The following is a 27,721-nucleotide window of genomic DNA, read 5'->3' on the forward strand; positions in this document are numbered from 1 at the left end:
TCATAAGATGACATTTTGGTTCAATTTGGTTCATTTTTTACCCAACTTAAGTGTACAGATTTACATTAATTTAGTTCATATAATTAAATAGAATAGTTTTCAGTTTTCTAGTTACTTGAATATTTTTCGAATTACCTACAAAATATATGAAGCATTTCATTTGTATATGGATTGGGTTGGTTCAGTAAATTACTGATTTAATATACTACTTAATTTAAATGGAATAATATTTTAACTTCGATTTAGACGATTTGTAATGCATGAATATATACATTAAAACTTTAATGGTATTTTCCTAAGAAAATGGTATTTTGTTTTTAATATATAGGGAAAGAATTTGATTATATTTCTAGATTGTTACTAATATTTATGTTTTAAGTAGAACAATGTAATTTAATTAGAACTATCTGAACTCATTAGCTCAATGAATAATATGTTAGTGTTTGATGTGAAAAATAACAGATTTAAATTTCATTATGAACATTAACACTGGAATTCAAAAGTATCCAGCTGAAGAGCTCCAAATAAGACGAAATCAATGTCATCAATTCTATTGTGAACCATTACCTAACTTCAATTAAATTTGATTAGAAACTGATTAAAAATATATATATGACATGAATAAAATTAGTTCATATGAAATTAACGAAAACGCATATTCTCAATATTCAACTATACATGTTAGATCAATAAGTTACATTGAAAAAAACGTGAATAGTCAGTTTTTATTAGAATAATTATAATGTACTTCATATTTCCTATAAGAAGAATACTTAAATCTGATAGTTCGAATACCATTTATAATTTATAATATGTCAATATAAAATTTGTTAAAAACAAACAAATAGTTTCATGATTAGATCACAGTTAGCTTAAACAAATTTATAATCACTCATGTGAATTGCATAACTTCATTGTTTCAAACTTTCTATTTTAAAGAAAAATATTGTATTTCGTGGATTAGTTGAAGTTAGACATTGACACCGTTGGATGCCGACTCAGTGATCTAGAGGTTAAGCGCTGGCGCACAAAACCGATAGGTCTTAGGTTCAAATCCCGCAAGGCATCGTCGTGGATGCGCACTGCTGAGAAGTCTCACAATAAGACGAAACAGCCGTTCGGTGCTTCTAGGTTTTCCATGGTGATCTACCTCCAATTGACTCATGATCTCAACTATTTATATTGCATTGCAGTCAATGTTTATTAACATATTAGTAATATCTATCTAGTAGATATCAGTAGAATACTATTACAGATATTTATTACAAATATCAAAATGTATTTTCATAAGTTTTTTTGGATTATTACCTTGAAACAATTAACCATTTATAAAGACAAAGTTTCATTTTTCTTTTTCTAATTTGTATCATTTATAACGGTTTAGTTACTAAAGTGTATTTTGTTTAAATTTAGTATATATATATATATATGTATATATATATATATGCTTCCGAATTTCTAAATTTTGAATTAGTATAACTGTCAATCATGGATACTAATGTAGTTCAATGAATGGGGAGAAATCAATATTCAATAAGTAAATATCTAATTTAAAATCTTGTTAATTTGAATGTCTCAATAAGAAATATATTATATTGTTTATGAGGTACCTGGCCTGTCATATGCCCTGATGATGTTCTTATGTTTTTCAGGTTGCCTGATCTGCCATGGGCAATGGGGCAGTGCATGACGGTATTGTTGTGTGCTAGGTTCAAAGAGAATTGTATGCTATATGCATGCAAATCTGCCCCGTTATTGTTCCTATATTGTTTATAACACAACTTAATTACTTTTTTTTAACTAATTAAGTTTAAGGAGGGTGAAGCTTTATCATAGGTAGATGTTACATGAAAAAAAACTAATGAGATTTAGAAAGTAAATGAAGAGTTCCTTAATTTTATTAGGATATAAGAACAAAGTATCTTATAATCCATTTGACAGATACATATTTTGATTAAATACTGTTGTGTTTATTACCAAGTCTCAATGCTTGTCGATCTAATTCCTTGTTAGTTAGACTAAAATAAAAAGATATGAATGATCAGGTCTTGTGTTAAAGTTTTGAAGCATACATGATAACATTGAAGTCAAAATGAAATATTTAATGATTGAGATCTATTGTTTGAACAATAGACTGTGAGGTCATTAAATTGTACTTTTCTAAAATGGCATCGTAATTCTTTTTTTTGTTTTTCGTCCCAACCATCATACAAGTACATAGACAGAATTATTCAAAAATATAAGAGATTAAAATGATTGTCATCTTATGAGTTCGTATATAGAAGCTTAGTCACCATGATGTCATTTCAGTGATTATGACAATTATATTTAAAATCTTGTTTTCCGAAATTTTCAGTTAAGCATCATATCATATATAATCATCAGTATATTTCTTAACAAAGATATAATCTCAATTAACACCTCTCTTGTGCTTGACTTCAATTAGTCAGTCTATAATTATTTTGTTAATAGTTCAAGCATTATTACTCTCTTACTTGCCATAAGTATTTTTGTTCTGTATCCCATTATAATCAAAACCTTTGAAGAACATTCTCTCGAATTTCATGTTATTGTAATCATACTTTACATTTTACATCACTATTGCATATCATAATTCAATAGGTTAAGCGTTCGTGAGCGAGACTGAAGACCCTGAGTTCGAACCCCGCAAGCGGGATCGTGGATGCGCACTGATGAGGAGTCCCACAATAGGATGAAAAGGCCATCCAGTGCTTTCAGGTTTCCGACGGTAGTCCAACACAAATCGGTTCATGATCTCAATCAAAAACTTAATAATCAAGTTTATTTATCAAATGAATTCAGGCCGAAATGATACTTATAGTCTAGTTGCTATTTTTGTTCACTATTGACATGTGTATCTTTATTCAAATCAATCAGATTCTATGTAATATCAACACCTTACGCTAATTTAATTATCATTTATATATAATAATATAGAATCACTTCTTTTTATTTATGATGAATGTAAAAAACAAGTGAGTAACTAATTAGTTTTCACTTAGAGATTACGAAACAAACTAAGGTAATAATCTATAAGTACACTGAATATCTTTCATTCATCATCCTATTTTTTCGAATAATATATTCTTATTTACTTCGTCTAGTTTTAGTCAAGAATATAGAACATATTGATGATAGACTAATATATACATATTATTACTTCTAAGAATATCTTTCAGTGATAATATTGTTCCAGTAATACCATTTTTTATTTGTGAAGCTATAGTTTAAAGATAACATAGTGAGTAAGATGCTAACCTATCCTCTAAATAAGGTTTTGAGAAGAGCATTTGTTCGTAATTTGGTTGACCAATATTGATTCCAAGGAATTGAAGAATAAATTGCCAACTTCCTCTAACCATCTGTGTATTCATCAGATACATCATTATTCTTCATCTGTATTGTTGTGTAATTATTTTTAGCAGTAATTGGATTCTTAAATTCAGACTTACAGAAACAGTTTTTCTACTTCATTCTTGTGTAATGGAACTTATAATGAGACATTATAAATTCCGTTTTATTATCATTATGATGTTAAATTACACACCAATATTTCTTTTGTATTATTTTATAATTTACAGCACGGGTCGATCGTAGTTAGACAGTAATTCAATGTTGGAGTGATCCAGAAAATTGCTTGCAAAAGACAAGCAAGCATCAGGAAACAGTAAGAAGCGTTTCATCCAATCAGCGTTCACTTGAAGTCTTAGCCAAAAATATCAAGGAAGCGAAACGTCACATGCAGAGGCTCTGATTGGCTGATTGCTACACTGCTACTATGTTTAGTAGCATTCCAGAATCTTCTAGCAACCCAAGGAAATTTAAAATATTATGAAAATTCTGCATTTTCTGTATTAAAATGAACCATGGAGTAAACTACTTCTCGCATACTTTGAGTCTTCTCTCTTGTGTTTAGGTCGCTGTATAGTTCTAGCTTGGGAATTACAGAATAGCGTTCAATCCGCAAGACTTATCATTCAACACCAGGAAGAACTTGACAGGTGTCTCATATTAGCACGAAACTCTACGGTAATCCAAAGCCTTAATCTCATTGAGGATTGAATCTAGGATTTTCAAGATGATGGTTGAGCAATTTCTCATATTTACTCAAGTTTGATGAGGTCTCAGTAGTTTAAATGTTTATAATTCTCTGCTGATTTGAAAGTACTCGGTGTGATCCTCAGTATAAATGTTGAAGAGTCCCATACTAAGACAAAATAATGGTTCAGTTTCTTCTGGTTTCTAATGATTGTCTTAGTAAAGTTAATCCGTGATATGAACTATAAAATTCGACAATCTTCATACAACCCTGCATTAATCATTTTTATTAATCCCATATTTAAATATAAAATTATATATTAGTGTCAACCCATGATGAACACATAAATTATAACAAATAATTTTCCACTCATTTTGTACTTTTAATGCCTGGATGAGAATACTTAAGAAACTGCTAAGATTATATCAGCTTGCTATTGTTTCATTTAAATATTTATACAAAGTCATTGTAGACATCATTAGTCTGTATTTATACCGTTAATTCATTATTCAATATTTTTTAGACGTGAATAAATTATAGAAAAAACATAAATACTTCAGGAGAATAGATAACGAGGGATATTGTAATAGTCATTTTACTGGAATTCTTTCTATTATTACTCAGATACACCAATAAGTAGTAAAGTGAATGGAAAAAAAATAACATATCAAAAAAACACAACAATCTTACCCAAATATGGTACTATTGTTGAAGCTGATGGTGTAGAAACAGCAAGTATTTTTAATAACAACGAAAATGCCACAAATATATTCATACCTTTTTTAATTAAGGAAAACAATATGTAGATAATTATGAAAAAGAAGTAAACATAAAGAAAATAAGTAAGCAAACAAACAAATTTATTCCTTAGAAATTCTTTCTTCTTTTTGGATAATAAACAAGTTAAAATAAAAATAGATTGAGTGAAAGCCAACAATTTATTAATCAGCTAAATAGATGACTATTGAAACGTAAGAAAATAAACATAAATTTTATTGATTATTGATAAAAGTTTTAGGTATATAATCATGTTTTTCATGGTTTGTTTATTATCATTTGTAAAATGTCATTTCAAACTGTAATTCAAATTTATTGTTAAAATTTGTTGACTGATTTAAGTTTAAATAATCATGTCTTTTATAAGTTTCTTACTTACTTACCTACGCCTGTTACTCCTAATGGAGTATAGGCCACCGACCAGCATTCTCCAACCCACTCTGTCCTGGGCCTTCTTTTCTAGTTCCATCCAATTCTTGTTCATTTTTCTCATGTCTGTCTCCATTTCCCGGCGTAATGTGTTCTTTGGTCTTTCTCATCTCATTACGGCTTTAGGATTCCATGTGAGGGCTTACCTTGTGATGCGGTTTGGTGCTTTCTTCAATGTGTGTCATATCCACTTCCAGCGCTTCTTCCTGATTTCTTCATCCGCTCTGATCTGGTTTGTTCTCTCTCACAGTAGGTTGTTGCTAATAGTGTACGGCCAACGGATCCGAAGTCATCTGCACAGACATCTGTTAATAAACACTTGTATCTTGTGGATGATGGCTTTCGTAGTTCTCTAGGTTTCCGTTCCATACAGTAGAACTGTCTTGACATTTGTATTGAAAATCCTGACCTTGGTGTTGGTTGAGTTGTTTTGAGTTCCAGATGTTCTTCAGTTGTAAATATACTGCTCTCGCTTTACCGATCCGCGCCTTCACATTTGCATCATATCCACCATGTTCATCAATGATGCTGCCCAAATATGTAAAGGTTTTTACATCTTCCAAATCGTCTCCGTCAATTGTGATTGGATTGGTGCATGCTGTGTTGTATCGGAGAATCTTGCTTTCCCTTTTTGTATGTTGAGACCCACTACTGCTAAATCTGCTGCTACACTGGTCGTCTTCTCCTTCATTCGTTATTGAGTGTGCGATAGAAGAGACAGGTCATCTGCGAAGTCTAGATTGTCCAGCTGCATTCTAGCTGTCCGCTTTTCATAAGTTAAATGTGATAAATTCTTTAGTGAAGGAGAACACAGGTCAAGACAACCGATTATATTTATCACAAAATTATTGAGTTACTTGATAAAATAGAAAACAATCATACTCCAATACTTCATTTGCGAAATATTCATTATTTGTCTCAAATTTCATTGTTCTTTCATTTCTATATTAATTACTTGCTGTTCCCATCCTTTCCCCTTTGATCTTCTCAACCTTCGGCTACTAAGCGTTCTATTCTTGATTGGCGTTATATACTACTTATGTCGACATACGTAGCACAAACCATAATTCTTGTGTTGATATTCTTCAAGATAAATTTGATCACATGACAAGAATAATTAAATTTTCAGTTAAATAATGTTTTGTTAGACTATCTTAACATGGATAAATAAATACTATGGAATCTTCTATTATTAAATTTTATGGTGATTATTCGTTTTTTAGTTGTGTTCATGAGTCAGTTGAAGCCAGATCACTATGGAAAACCTGGAATCACTGGACGGCCTACTGTGGAACTCCTCAGCAGTGCGCATTCACGATCCCGCCCCGTGAGATCCGAATTCAGATCCTATCAGTCTCACGCGCGAACACTTAACTTCCACAAAACCCATTTCTGATCATTAGTTTTTGATTTATTAAAATTCAATTTGTAATAGAATTCTTTTCTTTTCTTTTAAGTTTTTCAATCATTTTGCTTGCAACAGTAATAAAACTTAATCATTATAAAAGTGTTTTTTAATGAAACGACTATTCGTAAACGAAAAAACTTATCCAAGAATTTTTTTTCCTGAATGAATATTGAATAAATTCAATGTTCAATTGATTTTTACACTTTTCTTATAAGATTTATGAAATTTTGTTAATAGGAAATTATAATGAATGAAATTGGGTAATATGAATTCATTTTCATTTCAATAAATTTCCACTAATTACATGTAACTTATATAAACTCAAAGTAAGGTATGAAAAATAGAGTTTAACATATTCAGTCTATCGAAATAAAATTAATGTGATAAGGGGTAATATGTGATTGTGTATCGGTTAATTGTATCAAAGTTACAGATTGAAACGAATGTTGCTAAATAAGTATCAGATTGATTAGTAACTAAATCATTCATTGTTTGTTGTCTTTATGTTATAGCTTGTACCCTGTATCCTATTCATGTATAACGTAATGATACCACCAATTAAAGAGCAGTGATTTACCGATCGGACTAATGACGCATAAAACCTGTACGAGCAGTCTATAGAATTTATCGGTGTTGCTTCCTGTCCAGCCCAGCCAGTTAAGTCAAGAACACCAGTCTGAGCTTCTGCAGTATGAATCATTTATTTCAAACATACTCGGTTTATATACCAACCCGACAGACCACATCGTACTATAAAATAGGAATCAACGTTTGTACAAGATTTGACTAAATATGGCTGTGAATGTGGGAGGTAGTAATCGATAGAATAATTTACTTACTTAACAATTATACAATAAAAATATATATGTATAGTATTTGACCATAAATGGATCCTAACAGTTACCATTCATTGTAAGTATCGGGATATAACACTTTATATATCACATGTTTACCATTGAATAAGCATTAGTATTATTGACTCATGAAAGAGAATCTTTATTTCACATCAATATCAATAGACCTTAGTAACATATTTTAAAACAGAACATTATCAAATATAGAAAGATTTGGTTTAGTAGACAATAATTTATGAAGTATTGAAAATGTCGAAATGTTAAAATTAGGTTTTTAGCGATAATTTCTGCTTTTCTCAATACAATGGATGAACTGTTATTACTTACACTTCGGCACAAATTATAGGAGTGCACGAATTAATATCAGTTTGAATACAAATACGAAAGAATTACTTTAAATGACTTAGTTATCGTACACCATAATAAAGTCCTCAATTTAGAAAAGGATAATAAGTACGTTTGATGTACTTCTTTAGACTACGCTTCTGTTTTGATTCTGTTCCAAAACCTCCAACATATAAAGAAATTAGCTAGTATTAATGACCATGTGGGTGTAATTTTACTATTCTGAAAGAGAACAATGAAAATAAGTGTTCCACTCATTTATTAACAAAAGTTAGTATGTCTCAAGAAACTATAATTTCACATTTTCTGTTCTCTTTTCTCACATGATTTGCCATCTTCCACAAAAAGAACTTTTTAAGGTATACAAATAGTCTTATTGTATGTTCATTAGGTTCTTCCTCTTCCAATTGTTTTTAAATAAATAAACATTAAACCATGGTTCATTATAAATGGTTTGGACCTAATACTTCTGATTGTTAAAGTGTTAGCGTTAACCTAAGACATGAAAAAGACCTAAACAAATTTTCTGGATTCACATGACGTTTGTACTGCTAGAGATTATTTAATAGAAATCATGTCAAATGTTGTTTATCTTGATGTTCGTGTTTTGGCTGATTTCTCTTGATCTTCTCATCATTTGTTAATATCAGAGAATGCTTTTAGTCCGACTTATTGCATAAACTGATTACCGATTTTTTGTGTAACCTATTTATTACCCGCTATATTGTAATGTTCTCCTTCTTTTTCTCTTGAAGTTCTGAGAAAAGATTTTAGAGTGTTACGTAGAGTATTGACGGCTACTTGTAAAGTGTGTGATGAATAGACATATGAAAAACTTGGAATAGCTAGTGTGATTTTTTATCAGATTCAAAATAACAACTTCACTTATTTATTTTCTACTGTATAACTTCTGACAGACCAAGACCTAAGTACATTAGAATCTATGCACACAAAACTCTACAATGTTGTATTGAGTATATATATTATGAAATACGTAAATATGTTACTTATCATTGTAAAAATCATTCAATTTCGCTCTCTCTCTCTCTCCATGTATATGTAGTAATCCCTATGAAGAATAAGTGCAGCTTTTTGGGATAGTTTGAGTTAAAAATTCCATATTCTGTTTAATATATCATACTGAATAAATAGATCACTATCATCAAAAGATTTTATTGTAAAACATAGGTTGATACTGAATCATCAAAAGTGCTTGGTAATGTTAAATATCAAGAAAGAAATATTAGAACAATTGAAAAGGAACTGAGTCAGTGAAAATTAAAGAAGATTAGTTTATAATTAAGTAGTATGAGAATCAATTATTCACTTGATGAATATACAACTTATTATCAAACAGCTAAATATAGATGGGACATTACAAACCACAGTAAAATGGTGGAACTAAATTTTATCATTGTTCATGCAAAATTTCATTAACAAATTTCCGAATCTCTATACACTTTATTATGTATCAAGTTTTTGATCATACACTTATTAGGCTGATTGATTTTGACTTTGTAAAAATATTCAAAATATGATTCTAATGTAGACATTGATGAACAGTTAAAGAATTGATTCATTAATTGACCTGAATACTCGCTTAAAAAGCTAAAGAATATAGTTTATCCGATCGATATAACCTACATCTCAATGAGAGGAATTATACTGATAGATAAACAGTGAAACCATCTAAAGACTATAACGTTTTCCCTAAAATACGATGTATTTCTTTTATTGTTGTCAGTTATTCAAATTAATATATATATTTCTAACTCGGGCTTCGGAAGATGGTCGCGCGATTTTGTGAATTGGTTGAAGTTAGACATTAATACCGTTGGATCCTGCCTCAGTGGTCTAGAGGTCCAAAGGACTGAAGATCCTGGGTTCGAATCCTGCGTGCAGGATCGTGGACGCGCACTTCTAAGTAATCTCATACTAGGACGAAATAGCCGTTCACTGCTCCCAGGTTTTCAACGGTGGCCTAACATGGATTGATTTATGATCTCAATCAAATACTGAACAATCTCCACAACCCCAGGCTGATATATATAATTAATGTTTAATTAGATTTTAAACAATGATAATTAACTTAACCGTAGTGAATAGTTGGTATCATTTTGAAAAATTTACAGTGTTTTCTTAATTTCGATAAATACTTTCATTTAATCAAATTTGTATATTGATTAAGACATTAGGAAAACAAACAAAACAGAATAATAATAATAATAATAATAATAATATAAAATTTTAATTAAAATTATCTACACTTACTAAGTATCATTTTAGCTGGTATTTGTGGAGGCAACCAAAATATCACTGTTGTAATCACACTTAGTAATACACATGGAAACACTAATAAATATCCATAGAAAGCAGGATTACGTTTTAAGCTAAAAATAATAATGATAATAATAGTAATAATAAATGGTAATTACAAACATCAAAGAATAATTATGTTTTCCACACTTTTAAACTTGTAAACAAATACAAACAACAGTATTTCTGTTTATAATACAACAATCTCTTATCTGAGTGGTTTGTTGAGACGGATTTCACACAGGAATGTTTCTTGGTTTGCTACTATTATTCATTAGATAATCTGTTAGATTGTGAAGAAAACATACATTTGTCAAATGAGTATTTGGATTTTACAAAAAATCTACCTAGCACATTTAAATGAGCTTTTGTCACGATTTAAAGGTGAATAATCTACTTCTAGTACCTTTGTGTAAATATTTTAAATTAAATATTTAAAATCAGCTGATTTCAATTATGTTGGTCTTTGAAAAAATATATAATCAAATAGTTGAATTCATGTGTCGATTAAAGCTAGACCACCTTAGAAAACCTGGAAGCACTGGAAGGTCGTTTCGTCCTATTATGGGACTCCTCGGCAGTGCGCATCCACGGTCCCGCCCACTGCGAGATTCGAATTCAGGACCTATCGTTCTCGCGCACGAGCGCTTAACCTGTAAACTACTAAGCCGGCATCCAACGGTGTTAATGTCTAACTTCAACCAATCCATGAGTTGCGAAGTTGACTCATGAATTCAACTATTAAATTACTATAATATCCACAAAAAACCTTGTCCCTTAATATATGTGATTCATAATCCACTGCATAGTGAACTATTTTAGGAATTTTTCAACGATAATCTATTTCATAGTTTAACTTTGATCGATAAGATGACAGATTTATCCTCTTAATAAATCTGTTACTATGACAAAACATCTAAATGATTTTATCTTAAATTTTAACGATTATCTATTTGTACTTAATTTATAGTTTAAATTTTTCTATTGATAAATAAACCATTAAATGGTAATTTGTTTTATTCATAAGAAAACATTATCATTGAAATTATGATTATACAATCAATATATTAGACTAATTAAACTTATTACAATTTAACATTAACCAGTTTGTAATATATTTAATACTACTGTAGTGAACAGAACACGAGTAGGGACAATCGAATGTATTTAACACAAAATTACAGGACTGGTTAGTAAAATCTAACAATCATAAAGTAAATGCTTAATTTGCAAAATGTCCACAAGTTGTCTCAAAATGACTCAGACTTGATTGTTCTTGCATTTTCATACAAATTGCATTTAGTTTCCATTCTTAACTGTTCGATCCTCTTGTCTCTCTGCTTCTAGACCTGTTTACGACTAACATCATATAATACTTATATCTATATAAGTAGCACACACCGCACTACTACTACTACTACTAATAATAATAATAATAATAATTGTTTTCATAAATATACATACTTGTCATAACCAATTAACTACTGATCAATGAATAGGGAAAAAACTAAAAAACGTTATTTATACTACTTAAATAATATACTTGAATGAAATGAAAAACTCGGCTTTCTCTCTCTTCATGTATATATATGTATGTTTAGATAAACACTATTTGATATTTGAATCAATGTAAACAAATGTTTTAACAGAGTTCAAAAGCAGAAAGCACGTTAATTTGTATTAGTTTTCAATAACAAAATTCATTGTTAATTCATTCATATCAATATAGAAAGTTTTTAATAATAGATAATAAGTAATTTGTACAATATTTTATAGTTGTGGAACAACTTTAATCACTAATACTTGATAGCAATTGTGTTGTATCTAGAAGCGAGTGAAATATGAACGGTTCGATCACTATTTAATGACGTAAAGGTAACATATTCGTTCACTCGCCTACAACGGAACCTAAAGGAAACTGATTTCACTCATAAAATATATGATAAGTTGACAGGGTTAAAAAGTTATTCTTCTTGGTTTACAGATATTTCTCAGCTAAAATCGATCAACGACGAAAACGTTTTTGATTTGAATCAACATGAAGCAATCAGTTGAAGTGTTTTGTGAGCAAAAATAATTGATATATTATTCTATGAGATCGATAATATGTAAAGTATGTGATGGTTTATGCTGAAATGCATCTAAACTAAGTATGAAAAAGATAGATTGAGTGGAACAAAGAAAAAACAACAGGTCGCAAATTAAGATATCAGTTCCTGATAAAATATAATCTCAAGACGTTAAAGTATGTACCCCCTAAATAAATAATCTTCCTATGTCCCTGGGAAAAGCCATGATAGTTAATGTTAGGGTAGAAGATATCTAGTGATTTATGAGTTGTGGCGAAACGATAGCAATTGAAAAATGCAATTCATCAGAAACCAGATAACTGCCTAAATAATACCATCATCTTCACAGAGCACGAAAGCGATTATTACGATCTTGTGTATATATTTCACTTAACAGTTCAAAGCTAAATTAAGACAACTACTCAACCCCATCTATCTTTCACTGATTTTATATATTAAATGGTATCATTCATCATTTCAAAACCTACACAAAACCATGTAAAAGATTCAATAGCATTGCTAAATCAAAGATTAAAGATCATTTAACTAAGATATTGAAAATAGGGTTATTCAAACGATAACAAATTAAGATTAGTTAATTAAATAGGTTGTTTGATCAAAAATGTGTTTAGCTGAAACATGAAAGAAATTGTTAGCAAAGAAGCAACATTAATTCCAGTGTTTATGAGATAGCTGTTAATAGTTTAATAAATTTTATTTAGAATTCTAATCTTTACATCAAAAAAGATCTTGGTAACCATAATTTACTTCGTTTGATTTTCTAGTTACAACGATACATTTCGAACAAAATCGTTGTACTGAATAAATTATTCAATAATTAGAAATGGAAACAGTTGAAACAAAAATATTGATGAATTACATAATTAGACAACTATTAAAAACTGACAAGTACTAGACAGCTGTTTTATATTAATATGGAATTCTTAAGTATCTACGTATCCAAGACCCTAGCAGTAACTGAACATGTGGTGTGTGCTACTTATATTGATATGAGTAGTATATGACGCGAGTTAAAAAACGTAATGTCTGGCAGCAGAAGATGGGGGAAGATCAAGAAAGAAAGAGCGGGAACACAATGCAATTAGTAAGAAAACGCATGAACAATGAAATGTGAGAGAATGGATCGATGATTGTGACAGCAACAGTCCAGTTTGATATGATGGAATAATATTTTGCAAATTAACGATTTACTATTTGGTTTTTCTATTTTACCGAGTAAATCTGTAATGTATGTGCTAAATACACTCGATTGTCCCCACCCGTGTTCTTGTTCACTACAAACACACAATCTTCAAATTGTCAAAAAATATTCAAAATTTTAGACTACTGAGTCAAAATCCAATAGTCCACATGTTTAATTCTAATCAATTCACTATAGTACGTAACTATTTTAATACTGTAGATGTACACTCTTGCGATATCATATTACTAAAGTTAAACAACTATTTAATGATTTCTAGTTTTAACTGATTGTCTAACTACAATCAGTTCGTGATATAATTTACAATATAAAGTAGAGTAAATCTAGAAGATTTAAGTAAGAAAAACAAAGACAAAATGGAATAAAATAGTAAGTTTGTTTCTATGCATTATAATGAAAGTTAAGTACTGATTACATTATCACATAAATTAGAAACAATCTGTATGTTTCTTTCTCTTTCTAAACCATTCTATACAACTACTTTTAAATTCATCTTTTATTTTTCTTGAATAAATTCAAAAAAAGAAAGATTTTTACTTCAAAATTGTCCAATTTCTTTAAGTTGATAAATAGAGGAAAACAAAACTCAATTTTATTCAGTTATTTTTCTTTCTTTTTTTCTTTTTTTTCTTATTTTTGCGATCATTTTTTTCTATTTGTTTAGCAAAGATTTCATACTAACCGTGAAGAAAGAAAAAAATTAAATGCTAATAATTATGTTGATCTGAAATATTTACAAACTAATCTTCCTTAGCTTTTCTAAGCAGTTTATTTTTATTTTTTTTAAATTTTTTTTTCAAAATTATTCTCTATCCTTTGTATGAAACCAAAAAAATTTGTTTCCTTTTTTGTATTATTTCAAACATGGATGTATTATGTTTGAATGAAGTGATTGTTTATTTAAGTTAAAATAGTAAAAATGATTGACAATTTTTAAATGCGCGTAATTTGAAAAATATAAATGATAATCGACATAAATCAATAAAATTAGTTATTTTGAATAATAAATTTAAACATTCGATAATTTAATGAAATGACTCTATAGAAATCATCAAGAAAATTAAACTAATTTTAAATGTTCACTTTAAGTTTTGTGATAATAAAGAAGTTTGTTTGTGAAATCCTCATGTATCGTTTCATTCATTAAGGTTATTTGTCCAAGTTTACAGATTGCCTAATTATTGTGTGTCTCCTTATAGGAAACTAAATAAGGTTGAAGTTGTAAATATCATGTATTGATAATATGTTGTTTGTTTATAAGTAGCCTATTGAAAAAAACTAACAGTGATACTCTTAAATGTTCATACACACTGATCAATATTTTTAATGCTTTATTTTGGTATAAATATATACATCATCATGATGACTGATCCGATTGTATAGTCAATGTATTAAAGAGATACCATTACATGAATTTTTAAGTTGGTTTAGTAAATTAGTTTACCGATGTTAAAACAAAATGAAATTAAACACAGCGATCATGATAGTTCACGTTGTTTAATTAGCCGTGATTCTTTGTTATTGTTTACATAATCAGACTTAGATGTATTACGTAGAAAGGTTTGATAAGAGAACAATGTTTGTAACTGTTAAAGCAAATTGATAAATTTCTGGTCAATATATAAATGCAGTGATCCAACGCAGTTGAATGAGATGGAAGTGTTCACTTAGACCACTTCTGTTGGAATAATAAATTTTTACCTGAAGTCTCTGAACCAGAACGGTAACATAATTATGCAGAATGACTGACTAAATTCTAGATGAAAAAACAGACAGTTAATCAACTGCGAAATAATATTAATGGATTTTATTTAAGTATGTACCGATGATACTTTGAGAGGAGCTATGAAAACAATACGACAGAACCATCCAGTTCAGAAACCAACACACCTCTAAAATCCTGATCTTTAGCAACAAACATATTCCATTACGCTTATATGGAGAATAACAACACAAACAGCATGATTATATGTCATCAATGACTTGATAATAACAATTTTCCGGGTCGTTCACCGATAAAAAGTGTGGAATTTTAGTGATCTTCATAATATTATTTATGAGTCTAAAAGTTAGCTTTTTCTAAAGTTCCCTAATTTGTAGGTGGTTTTCACCACGGACTGATGACATTCAAAGTACTACTAAGAAGCAGGTAGCATTGAATAACATTTTTGTCAGAGTATGGAGAGTCATCGGGTACTGCTCACTCTTCACCTTACAATAAACTGAACCATGAACCTTTAGATCTCATGGTAATCACTTTTCCACCAGAATAGTGTGTTACAAAATCACGCTGTATTCAGTATTTTTGAATTGAAATTCGTCGATATTTTACTACTAAAATATAATAATTATTCATATTTCAAGAAACTGATTTAATCAATGACAAATTACAATATAAAAGCTAGAAATGTTCACTTATATATACATATAATAAAAACTCAACAATTATAACTTACAATAAGAAAAATGTTAAATCTGGTATTTCTTTACCGCATTCATCAGATAACATAACAAATCGATATGCTGGTCTAGCCACAAGTGACCATTCATTACTTGATGTATACTGATCTATATCAACTTCAGTACGATTGTCTAAAAATTGTAAATCTAATTGTTCACTGTTATATGTCCATGATGCAAATTTTAAGAAACAATGTTGATAATCAAATGGAAAATTCTTTATATCAATTGGACAATTTGATTTAAATATAGCTGGTGGACTCCAAAATACTCGACCCATATAATCAACATTCAACATAACATCACGTTTCTCTTTTAAACGTTCATCAGCACTGAAAATGATATCATGGGAAATGGTATGAAAATGTAGAACAATTAATTCAATATGAGCTTAATCAAATCAAAAGTGGGACAATTATTAGCTAAAAATGTTGAATGAATGACACTAAATTTTGAAATATCAACTCAATGACGATGTTGTGTATTCTGTGTGACTTGGATATCATAGGCTTGATGTGTTACGACGTTATAGGTAGCGTTTATGAGTTACCAACTAAATTTCGTAGTTAAAATTAGATAACCACCCACCTCTGCTCAGTATATGTTGCTTAGTTTATTAAATGGTAACTTAGAATTGCTCTACGTCAACAATGTTCCTCATATTTATATGAAAAACATCACTACAGATTTGTTCATACTCATTTTAATTAGATTTTATTAGTTCACGTCGAATATGTTTGTTGTCATGATGCTTTATCAGACGAATAAACAATGTTTTAAATTTTCAATTCATGTTTGCTCTTATAATGACAATATACAATGGGTTTATATATGACATTAAAAATGTCATACTACTTACCCATGATCTGTTTAACCATTTATTGTGAATAAATATTGTTTTAGAAATATATGAAGTATTCATTGCTTATTTATTCTAGCTAAGAGTCATGGTACTAGTATTCACCAATTAATAAACTAATATGTAAATTAATAGGTCATTACATAAGCTTAACTAGAGTAGAGATGTAAATTTTGTTTTAACTAAATGATAGGTCCTGGATCCGAATCTTGCAAGGTGGGATCGTGGATGCGCATTGCTGAGGAGTCCTGCAATGGGACGAAACGGTCATCCAGTGCCTCCATGTTGTCCATGGTGGTCTAATTTCAGTTGACTCATGATTCCAAACATTGAAGTTACTATAATATCCACAAAACCCTTCTGATATGAATTAACTACATGTGTATATGAAAACAATTTTAACTGACATTTTAAAAAGCGTGATTAAAAAGCACAGATTGGATCATTCAATCAATTCCATTTTTTAAAAATAAATCGTTTAAAACAAAGATAACTACAGGAAAAATTTGAGATATTCTGTCATAAAAGTCTATCGATACCATCAAAAACTGGAATTCACTTGTTTAAAATTCATAACTTTACCTTGACTGAACAGGATTGTATTATGTGACAATTTCGGATCATATCGTACACAGGGCGACCTGAGAAGTTATACCTCTTTACTCTGTCTTACTCTAGAATAAGAAGTGATCTGATTTTGATAATATAGAATACTTAAAAATGATTTTGAACTTGATACATCTTTTCTTCTTCCTAGTAGATCAGGACAGCTCAAAAGATAAAGCAGGTGAGTTTAAAAGTCAAGAATGAACCAACTACCCATGGTATACTGATTTTTCCACTGAGTCATAAACTTTTGGAACTAACTACTGGGATTATTAGTATCCACACCTTCAAGTTACGCATTCAACCGAAGATTAGACACTCACAAAAGCTTACTAGAAGAGGACTAGAACATACAAATCTGAATTTCAGTATAACCAGAAGTAATTCAATTATTATTTATTAATAAACCATTATTATAGACTTCATAACAGCTCAAACTGTTGACGGAAAATTTTACTAATCTGATATTGTACAGTTATTTGTTATCAATCATTCATATGTTGATGTCAAATAATGAATTACCTAAACTATTCTAATTGTTTATTCCATAACTGTTTCACAGCAGAAACCGAGCACTATTAGACAATCTAAACTCTTTGAGTCAGTTCATTCACAACAATTGCTTAGTTAGTATGACAAATCAAGTAATATATTTTTCCAAATAAGTTGAATATTTATTCTTTTATAGCAAGTCAGTTTAAAATAGATCAGTTGAACTTATGAAACATTAAGTAAACGTAAGGTAGATGAGGGTAGTCGTAAAAAAACTAAATATTCTTCTAGCTGATACTTCAAAATAGTGCATGTAATGTCGAGCCAGTTAGATTAGTGGTTACAACTTGATTAATAGGCATTATTCATCTATAAAAGACTAAACAAACATAATACTGACTGCTATTCAATGATCAATTAACTGTTTGCATTAAATAAAAATAATGTGTCATGTAATAATATTTTCAGATATTCCTCGAAGTTAGTTTTAGTTACACATAAAACAGACTAAATAAAAATGTTATATGATTACATGGGATTTTGTTTCTGAAAGACTTCCATTAGATATGGAATTACTGGAAACTAAATACTACTGATCAAGTGTTTTGTTGATAGAAAAAAACTCCTCATTGTTTTACAGTGATGATCAAATATTGCGATAAAAGTCGATTATCATTAGATTTTGCCAATGTTGTATGTTTTCATACTGGTATGTTGGAAATTCAATTCAGAGTAAAATTTTTTCAACAGGTTTCCGAGTGATATATCAGTGACTAATCAATATTACCTTCAAGTTAAAAATAACATTATTACAAACGTTTTTGTTGTTACAGATTACCTAGAAAGAATTATTTATGGATACAATAAGAATGATAGAAATAATGATCTTTCGAAATCAGATATAAAAATAAAGACATCCTACTTATATCCTTTGTTTAAAGAAAATAAATGCTTTAAATGTAATAACTATTAAATAAATAATTATATTTAATAAGAGTATGATTCATTTTACTTACTAATTATAAAGTACAATGTCTGGTGTCCATATTACACTTGGTGGAATTCGTACTTCACGTATATTTGAATAATTAGCTGGATCCCAACGAAGTAATTGGTCAATCCATGTCTGAAAAGTATAAATATATGATAAATGTAATATATATAATTCATGAGGCCTTGTTTGGTGTCAGTTTTATGCTATTTAGCACTCATTAGCAAAATGTACCTATAATCTTGAGGCAACTAGTCCTTTGTGAGGGATTCAATGTTGTGTCACCAAGCTTTACAGTCAGAGAAGTTACCATTGAGCTATTTGAACCATGACTGACCTATAGGACTATGATGTATCTGCACATGATCGATCACTAAGTAGTGATCAGTGTCATGGTTGTGGAATCCTACTTAATGTTAATTAAACTCCATCGATCAAGTTACAATGATGATTTTGATAAAAAAACAGTCGAAGAATATTTATAACCACAATTGAATGTTGATAGGTGATTAAAACAATTATAGCATAAATATTGATTTTTATTTCATTAGGCTTTTTGAATTCAACATTTTAAACAATGAAGATGAAAAAATACAAAATTTCTTAAATGGTTTTAATAAGCAATCCATGATACACTATTGACTAAAATGATATAACTGATTGCGATAAATCACTGATGATTGAATTACTTTGTTTGAATTTGTCACTACATTTAGATACATGTTAACTTTGGTAGATTTGATTTTATGCCATATGATTTCAAACAGAGTTACATAACTTATTCTAAATCAATAGTTTTGGTGTAGATTATTAGTTACTAAAATGGGATATTTACATTTCTTAAAATATTAACTCATTATCAAAAATTTCAATCTACTCTAGAACCTATTATAGTAACAAACATTATCACTGAACTATTCATATCATAGATAGCTTTTGTCAGTTAAAAATGTCTTATCTAATAGACTCAGTGATTTAACATCTAGTAACTTAGGCAATAACATTTCAAAATGAAATATTGCAAAACAAACTAATTTTTTACAAACTTTGAAAAATAGATAAATGTTTTTATTAATTTCACTGATTGAAATCATGAGTCAATTGAAGCTAGGCCACCCTAGAAAACCCGGAAGCACTGGACGGCCGTTTCGTCCTAGCATAGGACCCCTCAACAGCGCGCATCTACGATCCCGCACCCCGCGAGACTCGAACCCAGGACCTATCAGCCTCGAGCCAGGCGCTTAACAAACTGGACCACTGAGCCGGCATCCAACAGTGTTAATTTCTAACTTCAACCAATCCGCGAAGTTGCGCCACTGTACACCATTGTCAACAGTGAGTTGATATCTCACAAGTGCCTGACACGAGACTGATAGGTCCTGGGTTCGAATCTGGCGGGGTGCGGGATGGTGGATGCTCATTGCTGAGGAGTCCCATAATAGGACGAAACGGCCGTCCAGTGCCTCCAGGTTCTCCATGGTGGTCGAATCTCAATTGACTCATGATCTCAAACATCGAAGTTACTATAATATCCACAAAAACCCTTCTGTTTTTATTAATTTAGATATTGAATTAAAATAACATTAAATTGTTTACATCCCTCAACATTGATTGTTATCCAACAATAATTAGTTTCAGTCAAATTTCCCTTATAATACTAACAGTGAATCTTCTCAAGACAGGGTTGGATGGAGAATGCTAGTGAGCGGCCTATGCTCCTTCACGAGGAGTAACAGGCGTAAATAAGTAAGTACAAACAGTGAATAACAATTAGAGTTAATGTATTTAAATATTAATTCCATTTCAATATAAAAATTTAACTTGAGGTACATGTCTTTTAGAAAAAACGAAAAATGAAATGATCAAGATTATACTTTATTTTATTAAATAACAATAATCTTATTACAATAATTATTGACATAATGAAATCTTATTTTGATGGTGTAACTTTATGTTAATTTATTTCAGTTGTTTATGGATTTACTCCAAAAAATGGATTATATTAAATCACGAAACACTAGGAGTTCAAATTTTTGATCACTTGGATATCACAAATACGCTCAGTGGTCCAGTAAGTTAGGCGTTCAAGAGACTGAAGGCCCTGGGTTCGAATCCCGAAAGCGGGATCGCGGATGCGCACTGCTGAGGAGTCCCACAGTAGGAATAAAAACGGCCATCCAGTGCTTCCAGGTTTTCAATAGTGGTCTAGCATCAATTGGTTCATGATCTCAATCAAAAACATTATTTTATTATTAGCTTTCTACCTCATATTCGGTTTGTTTGAAATTATCAAATTTAGGCCTTGGTATAAACTCTTACAGTTATCTATGGTTTTTTTGGAGTTAATTTTCTTCATGAACTTACGTAAGGAAAGGGAATCATTGTAAAACATGTATAATTGATTAGTTTATTGATTCTATCAGAAGACCTGTCAATTACGTGCATAATCAAATTACAAGAAATTTAGCCAATCGAAACAATGTTTAAAATATGATAATATAAATCATTTCATTCTAAAGGAAATCCTTCCTGAGGCAGAATTCAGATTACTGATCATTTAAGTGTTCGTTTTGAATCATACGCTCAAGATCCATTGAATACATGTGAATAGGTGTAGAAAAATATATTTTACAAGTTCAATGACACATGATAAGCCCACTCGTCCTAGTTAAAACTCTATTATTAGCGAACTTAAATGTGGGTTATTTCGTTTAGTATTTATTCAAGGTTAGCTCTCGAATAGATTATATTTTTAGTCATGTACTAGTTAACACAATTCTGAACTAGTAATATATTGTGGTGTTTGCTACTTATATCGACATAAGTTGTATATAACGATAGTCAAGAATAGAATGTCTGGAAGCAGAAAGTCGAGAAGATTGACTAGAAATCAACAGGAACAAAAGGTTATTGGCAGGGAAAGGAGGGAACAGTGAAGCCTGAGACTATTGATTGACATTTTTAAAAGAACAGTCACGTCTAAGACAGTTGATTAACATTTTGCAAATTAAGTATTTACTGTATGATTTTCAAATTTTACTAAGAGATTTTGTAATTTTGTGTTCTAATACATTCGATTATCCCCGCATGTGTTCTCGTTCATTACAATATTGATCATCATTAAGTAGACATACTGTTCACTGGATAAAGTGACGATGGTAATAATATTCTAATGTCAACCATGTTTTATTACTTTTTCTAAGCATTATGATATGAAAAAACATACGTATGTTTATAATATAAAACAATATTCGAAAATAATTTATCTTATTCATATCATTGACAACATTAATCAGTTTTATTGATTCAGTTTCATTTTGTTTAAGTCAATGTAGTTCAGGAAGTAAACAATATAAAAGATAATTTACACCGTTGGATGCCGGTTCAGTGGTCAAATTGTTAGGCGCTCGTGCACGAGACTGATTGGTCCTGGGTTGGAATCTCGTGGGAGGTGGGATCGAGAATGCGAACTTCTGAGGAGTCCCATACCAGGACGAAACAACCGTCCAGTGCTTTCAGGTTTTCTAGGGTGGTCTAGCTTCAATCGACTTATGATCTCAACTATTGAAATTTTTAAATTTACCAACAAATAACAATGAATACAGTATACAAGATATAATCATTAATGCTAACAAGAAATAAGTTGATACTATATCTGTATGTATATGTATACATTAGATATCTGCTTTCTTACAGTATGTAGTTTTTACCAAGAACAAATATATTAAATTTATCATTTATACAAGTTTTAACACTGTATTATTTCTCCTATATAGAATGTATACCGTAGACTATAATTTCTATTTTATTCATTTGTTTTTATTAACCGGATATCATTTTTATACTTTTTTTTGTTTAATTTAAATAACTATATTATTTCAAAACTCATAAATAAAACGTTACTTTAGTAACCATCATGTTAAACAAATATAAGATCGATTCAAAATAGAAGCTGTATATTACCTATGAGTATGATACTTATAATGTTACCATATTTAATTAAACAGATGTTATTTTCAATTTAAATAAATCAGAGGAAGAAGAATTCTATGTTATAGAAATATAAATGTGATTATTTTACAGAGTAGATTGTATGTTTTTTTTTCTTTGAAGTAACCTTAGTGATTTTTTTTCACATAAAACAAATTTTACAAACAAAAGATAAAGAAAATCATTCCTCAACAATAATAATTGCCTTAACAAAACGAGAGGATATGATGAGTACAACCAGTTAACTGCTGTATTATGATAATATTTTATCAGGTTTTGATATTGTAAGGGATTAAGTAAATTGATCGTTATTTCAGTTGACAAATTTTACTGAATTTTATTCAATATTCGGATATTTGCTATGCGGATATATTATACGTTTCCTTGTGTTGTATTTTGTGAACTAGAAGAATTTTGTTATTCTTGAAAATGTATCTGTGCCTAGTTCTTAAGAAATCAATTTTATTGAAATAGGCTTAAATAGTCCCCTCCAGTATGAGAGTGACATATTTATGAACTGATCATTCAGCTCCGATCATGCAAAATAGTTCGAAAATCATACACTTGGACAACATATATCTTGATCATTTCAGTAGATCATGACTTAAAGAAAATTTTAATCATACTCAAGGTACCATTCCCTTTTCAAAGTATATATGACATATTTATTAAATAGACACTTGTCACTGTTAAAAAAGTTATTGATATCATGCGGTGTGGTTGTGATTATTCAATTTAAATTTCAACAACACGACATGAATTTGATTGGACAATTATTGAAGTCACGAGGAACTAAATAGTTGTTTTACTTCAATATTGCAATGAGAAGACGAAGTTTATCAGAATTATGTGATATCTTTGCGAAATACATTTCGAACAATCTGATCACACATAAACTTGTTAAGATATGTTTATAAGAAAATTAAAGGTCAGCTAGACAGGTTAAAGGTAAGACTCATGATCTCAACTGTTTAAATTACTACAACCTCCACAAAACCCCTTCTGATACTAATCAACATATGCTCACTAGTGACTGGCTTCAAGATGTATATCCTGGAGTTCTAGTGAGAAGCAGTGACCAGTAGAGTTCGACCGGGTCAGTTGTGAGTTAGTAACTCACTGATGACAATGGTGGATGTGTCTCTCAATTTTGTGGATTAGTTGAAGTTAAACATTAAGACCGTCGGATGCCGGCTCAGTGGTCTAGTTGGTTAGGCGCCTGGCACGCGGCTGATGGGTCCTGGGTTCGAATCCCGCGGGGCGGGGCCGTGGGTGTGCACGGCTGAGGAGTCCCGTACTAGGACGAAACGGCCGTCCATTGTTTCCAGGTTCTCCATGGTGGTCTACCTTCAATTGACTCATGATCCCAACTGTTTAAAAAAAATAATATTGAAGTACACAAAATCAATGTGATTACCACTCTGGATAATAAGTCAGTAATACCTGGGTATGTTAAGTGTAAGGACAAATTATTTTTGATCGCATAAAGGGGGTTTCAACTTCCTTATAGCCAAGGCTTTAATAAAGCTTAGTATACGTCCTTGAAGGCTTTTGTATAACACTACAAATGCTGATTTGATGTCAACCTTAAGATCAGTCTCAATCAAATGTTTCGCAATTGAGGATGATGTCTGCCTATCCTGTGATCTTATTTGACCACTGGAATTCATTTGTCCCTGCAACCATTTTGGTATGTGTTCACCCACTTTTAATTGCAAATCACGATTGCTCCTCCCTATGTACGTGTTTCTACACATACATGTAAATTGATGGACACAATCGCTTTCGTACTGTTTGGGCTTTTGGTTAAACATAGACCTTGTCTTTTCGATAATGACAAGTTGGGCTGCATAAAATGTTCGGTTGATGGCTAATTTAAATCTCCATTTCAACATGAGACTATTTGTGTCGCCTCTGAATGGTAACGTGATATAAACTCGCTTTTTGGGTGCCAGAAGCGTTATAGGTCTAGTTGTATTTCAACCCTTCCAGAGGTTTCTGAACATCAAAGAATAACCATTTTTCATTAACGTATCAGTCAAGAGCTTCGTCTCTACTTCGATAGCATCACTAGAACAGATACGATTGATTCTATTGAATAAGCTCTTTATTAAACCACGTTTGTAATGAATAGGGCAGTGACTATGAAAATTAAGATATTGCCCTGTTCATCTTGGGTTTCTATATGTAGAACGTTGGATGGAACCATCATCTCTCCTACTAATCAGGATGTCTAGAAAAGGAAGTTGGTTGTTCTTCTCTTCTTCACATGTAGGAGAAATGCGCTTTTGACTTCTATTGAATTCTTTTAACAAGTTGTTTATTTCTTCACCTTTATCCACTATGATTATTATATCATCAACATATCGTTTATACAGACCCATCTTTCGAATTGAGTCTTCAACTAAATTTTCAACATATCCCATGAACACATCAGCCAGCAAAAGTCCTAAAGGGCTACCCATATCTACACCATCTATTTGTCGGAGGTGCTCACCTTCAAAAGTGAATTTTACATTATCTGTACACAATAATAATAAATCTTTAAAGTGTTAACAGGAAATGGCAGTGGAAGGTTATTTAAAGAGATATAATCACACAAAATATCAATAGTTTTCCTGAGAGGTACATTTGTAAATAAAGTGTTCACATCAAAGGAGCACATTGTCTTTGTCTTTATATTTATGTCATTTGAGTATTCAGTGAATTCAAATGAGTCAGTCAAGGAATACTTGCAATATTGTTTTCGGATAGGGTTTTATTTCGGAATCAGAATCTTTGACAGCATGAATGTAAAATCCTGTCAATGATCGGGAACAGGACAATCAAACCTCGTGGCTAGCGCCTAATTCTAAAATTACTGAGTTATGATTCAGTAGTTTAATTAGGTAACTTCAGTTGATTCGAAATATTGCTTCACCGTTGTTGATATATCTTTCGTACCGCACACGTTCAGACACCACTGATCCCAGCTACTTCCTATAAATAGGGAAATTACTTCCATACGCTAGTCATTAATAAGCACTAGATGATGTTTTAACATAAACATAGGTAAACATTGCTGAATTTCATAGTTTTTCATCACATATCTGATGACGGATAGAATAGTAATGAAAATAATATTTGTCTTATAATTGGAGTTATTTCTGGTAATGTATTACTAATATTGCGATTGAATAGTTGATAAGTTGTTATAAATTCATTCTTAGTTGACTACAGTGGCTTGATTTCCCTTAATTGCTTAATTCAGATAATTCAAGGTGCAATCGAATCACTTAAATTACACATTTAATAAAAATTCCATTGTTTATAGGTACACGTATCGAACGCATTCTCTGTTAAATAGAAAATCTGAAAACCATACACTAAGTTCTTCATTTGTAAAATGTCAATCAATTGTCTCAGACTTCATTGTCCTTTCGTTTTCCCACCAATCATTCTTTGTAATCGTTCTCTTTTCTGCAATCTTGTCAACCTTCTGTCTCCAGGCATTTCACTTTCAATTGATGATACGTACCACTTGTATCTGTCGATATCAGCAGCACACACTACAGTATATCGGTCGTTTCTTAATCACATAAATTTCATTGAGATCATAAACCGATATATGTTAGATCACCATTGAAAACTTTGAAGCGCTAGACGGCCGTTTCTTAAGCGTTTACTCGCCAGACGGAAAGTCCTGTGTTTGAGTCTAGTGTTCAGGGTTGTGGGTGCGCACTACTGGGGAGTCTCATACTAGAATGAGATGGCCATCCAGTGCTACCAGTTTTTCACTAATGGTCCAACATTTATCACATTTATAATCTTAATGAAGCACAAATAAACTTAATTATATTTTAGGAATGATTACTATACCGTTTAAGAAAATACATTGTATACTACTACTGGTTTCATAGATTAGACAAATTGCAGACAGCATCGGAATCTAAGGTGCTCATATCATCTTATTTAGGACTAATTATCTGGATGTACTTGTTTTTCATTGTTGATGTACACACTGAAACTCAAACCTAATATATTTCACCTTAAATGCTATTGCATTCTACACTATGCTATTAAATTCAAATAATCAACAATTAGTTTAATAGATCTGATGTTATTATAAATAAGGTTTTATAGTTTTCTTTTGTTGATATCTAATAAATTATCAATTTGTAATGATATTTAAAAGAAAGATTATTTAAATCTTTACTAATAATGATAGTAGTTAGCGGTATCCATAAAAGGGATTTTATGAACAAATGACTATTGTACAATGAAGTAGGTATATACTTCATATCGATTTAATATAGAATATCAAATGAATTAAATTTTTCTTCAACGGTCTTATATCAACTTAAAGTATCCTTCAATAATATGTTGTTTTTACGCTTCATTATTTTATACTTTTATTGATCATTATTTGATTGAATACAATAATCATTGATGCATATATTGAAAGTATTCAGTGAAATTAATAATAAAAAATAATTGTTCATTATCCAATATTATTTCAGCTGATTAAGTATTGAAAATAGAATGATTTTACTGTATATATTAACACTTAAATAAAACTGGGGAGTCCCATACTAGAATGAGATGGCCATCCAGTGCTACCAGTTTTTCAGTAATGGTCCAACATTTATCGCAGCATAATCTCAATGAAACACAAATAAACGTAACTTGGTTAGATTTAACTTTACTTTAATCAGTGAATAGTTTGTATAAAACACATAACTTTGAAGAAATTTTATTCAATCTAATGTGAATATCATTAATAAGTTACATGTTTAAGCATTGAATTGGATTATCAGTGACGATGTAAGATTAGTGCTGTAGTGAACGAGAACATAAAATAGGA

The 27,721-nt window shown here is 30.5% G+C and overlaps 1 protein-coding gene across 2 annotated transcripts in view; it reads right to left on the bottom strand.

Annotated features, from left to right (window-relative positions):
* Positions 1–27,721, bottom strand: part of CHRNA2_2 (Neuronal acetylcholine receptor subunit alpha-2) — a 94,955-nt gene that overhangs the window by 18,326 nt on the left and 48,908 nt on the right. For both annotated transcript variants that reach the window (XM_051211770.1, XM_051211769.1), the window contains 4 exons: positions 18,914–19,023; positions 15,937–16,272; positions 10,145–10,263; positions 4,751–4,837 (listed from right to left, as the gene is read on the bottom strand). In XM_051211770.1, coding sequence (XP_051071867.1) covers positions 4,751–4,837; positions 10,145–10,263; positions 15,937–16,272; positions 18,914–19,023 — 652 coding nt within the window. The remainder of the gene's footprint in view (positions 1–4,750; positions 4,838–10,144; positions 10,264–15,936; positions 16,273–18,913; positions 19,024–27,721) is intronic.

Source organism: Schistosoma haematobium, chromosome ZW, assembly GCF_000699445.3.
Source record: "Schistosoma haematobium chromosome ZW, whole genome shotgun sequence".
NCBI lineage: Eukaryota > Metazoa > Platyhelminthes > Trematoda > Strigeidida > Schistosomatidae > Schistosoma > Schistosoma haematobium.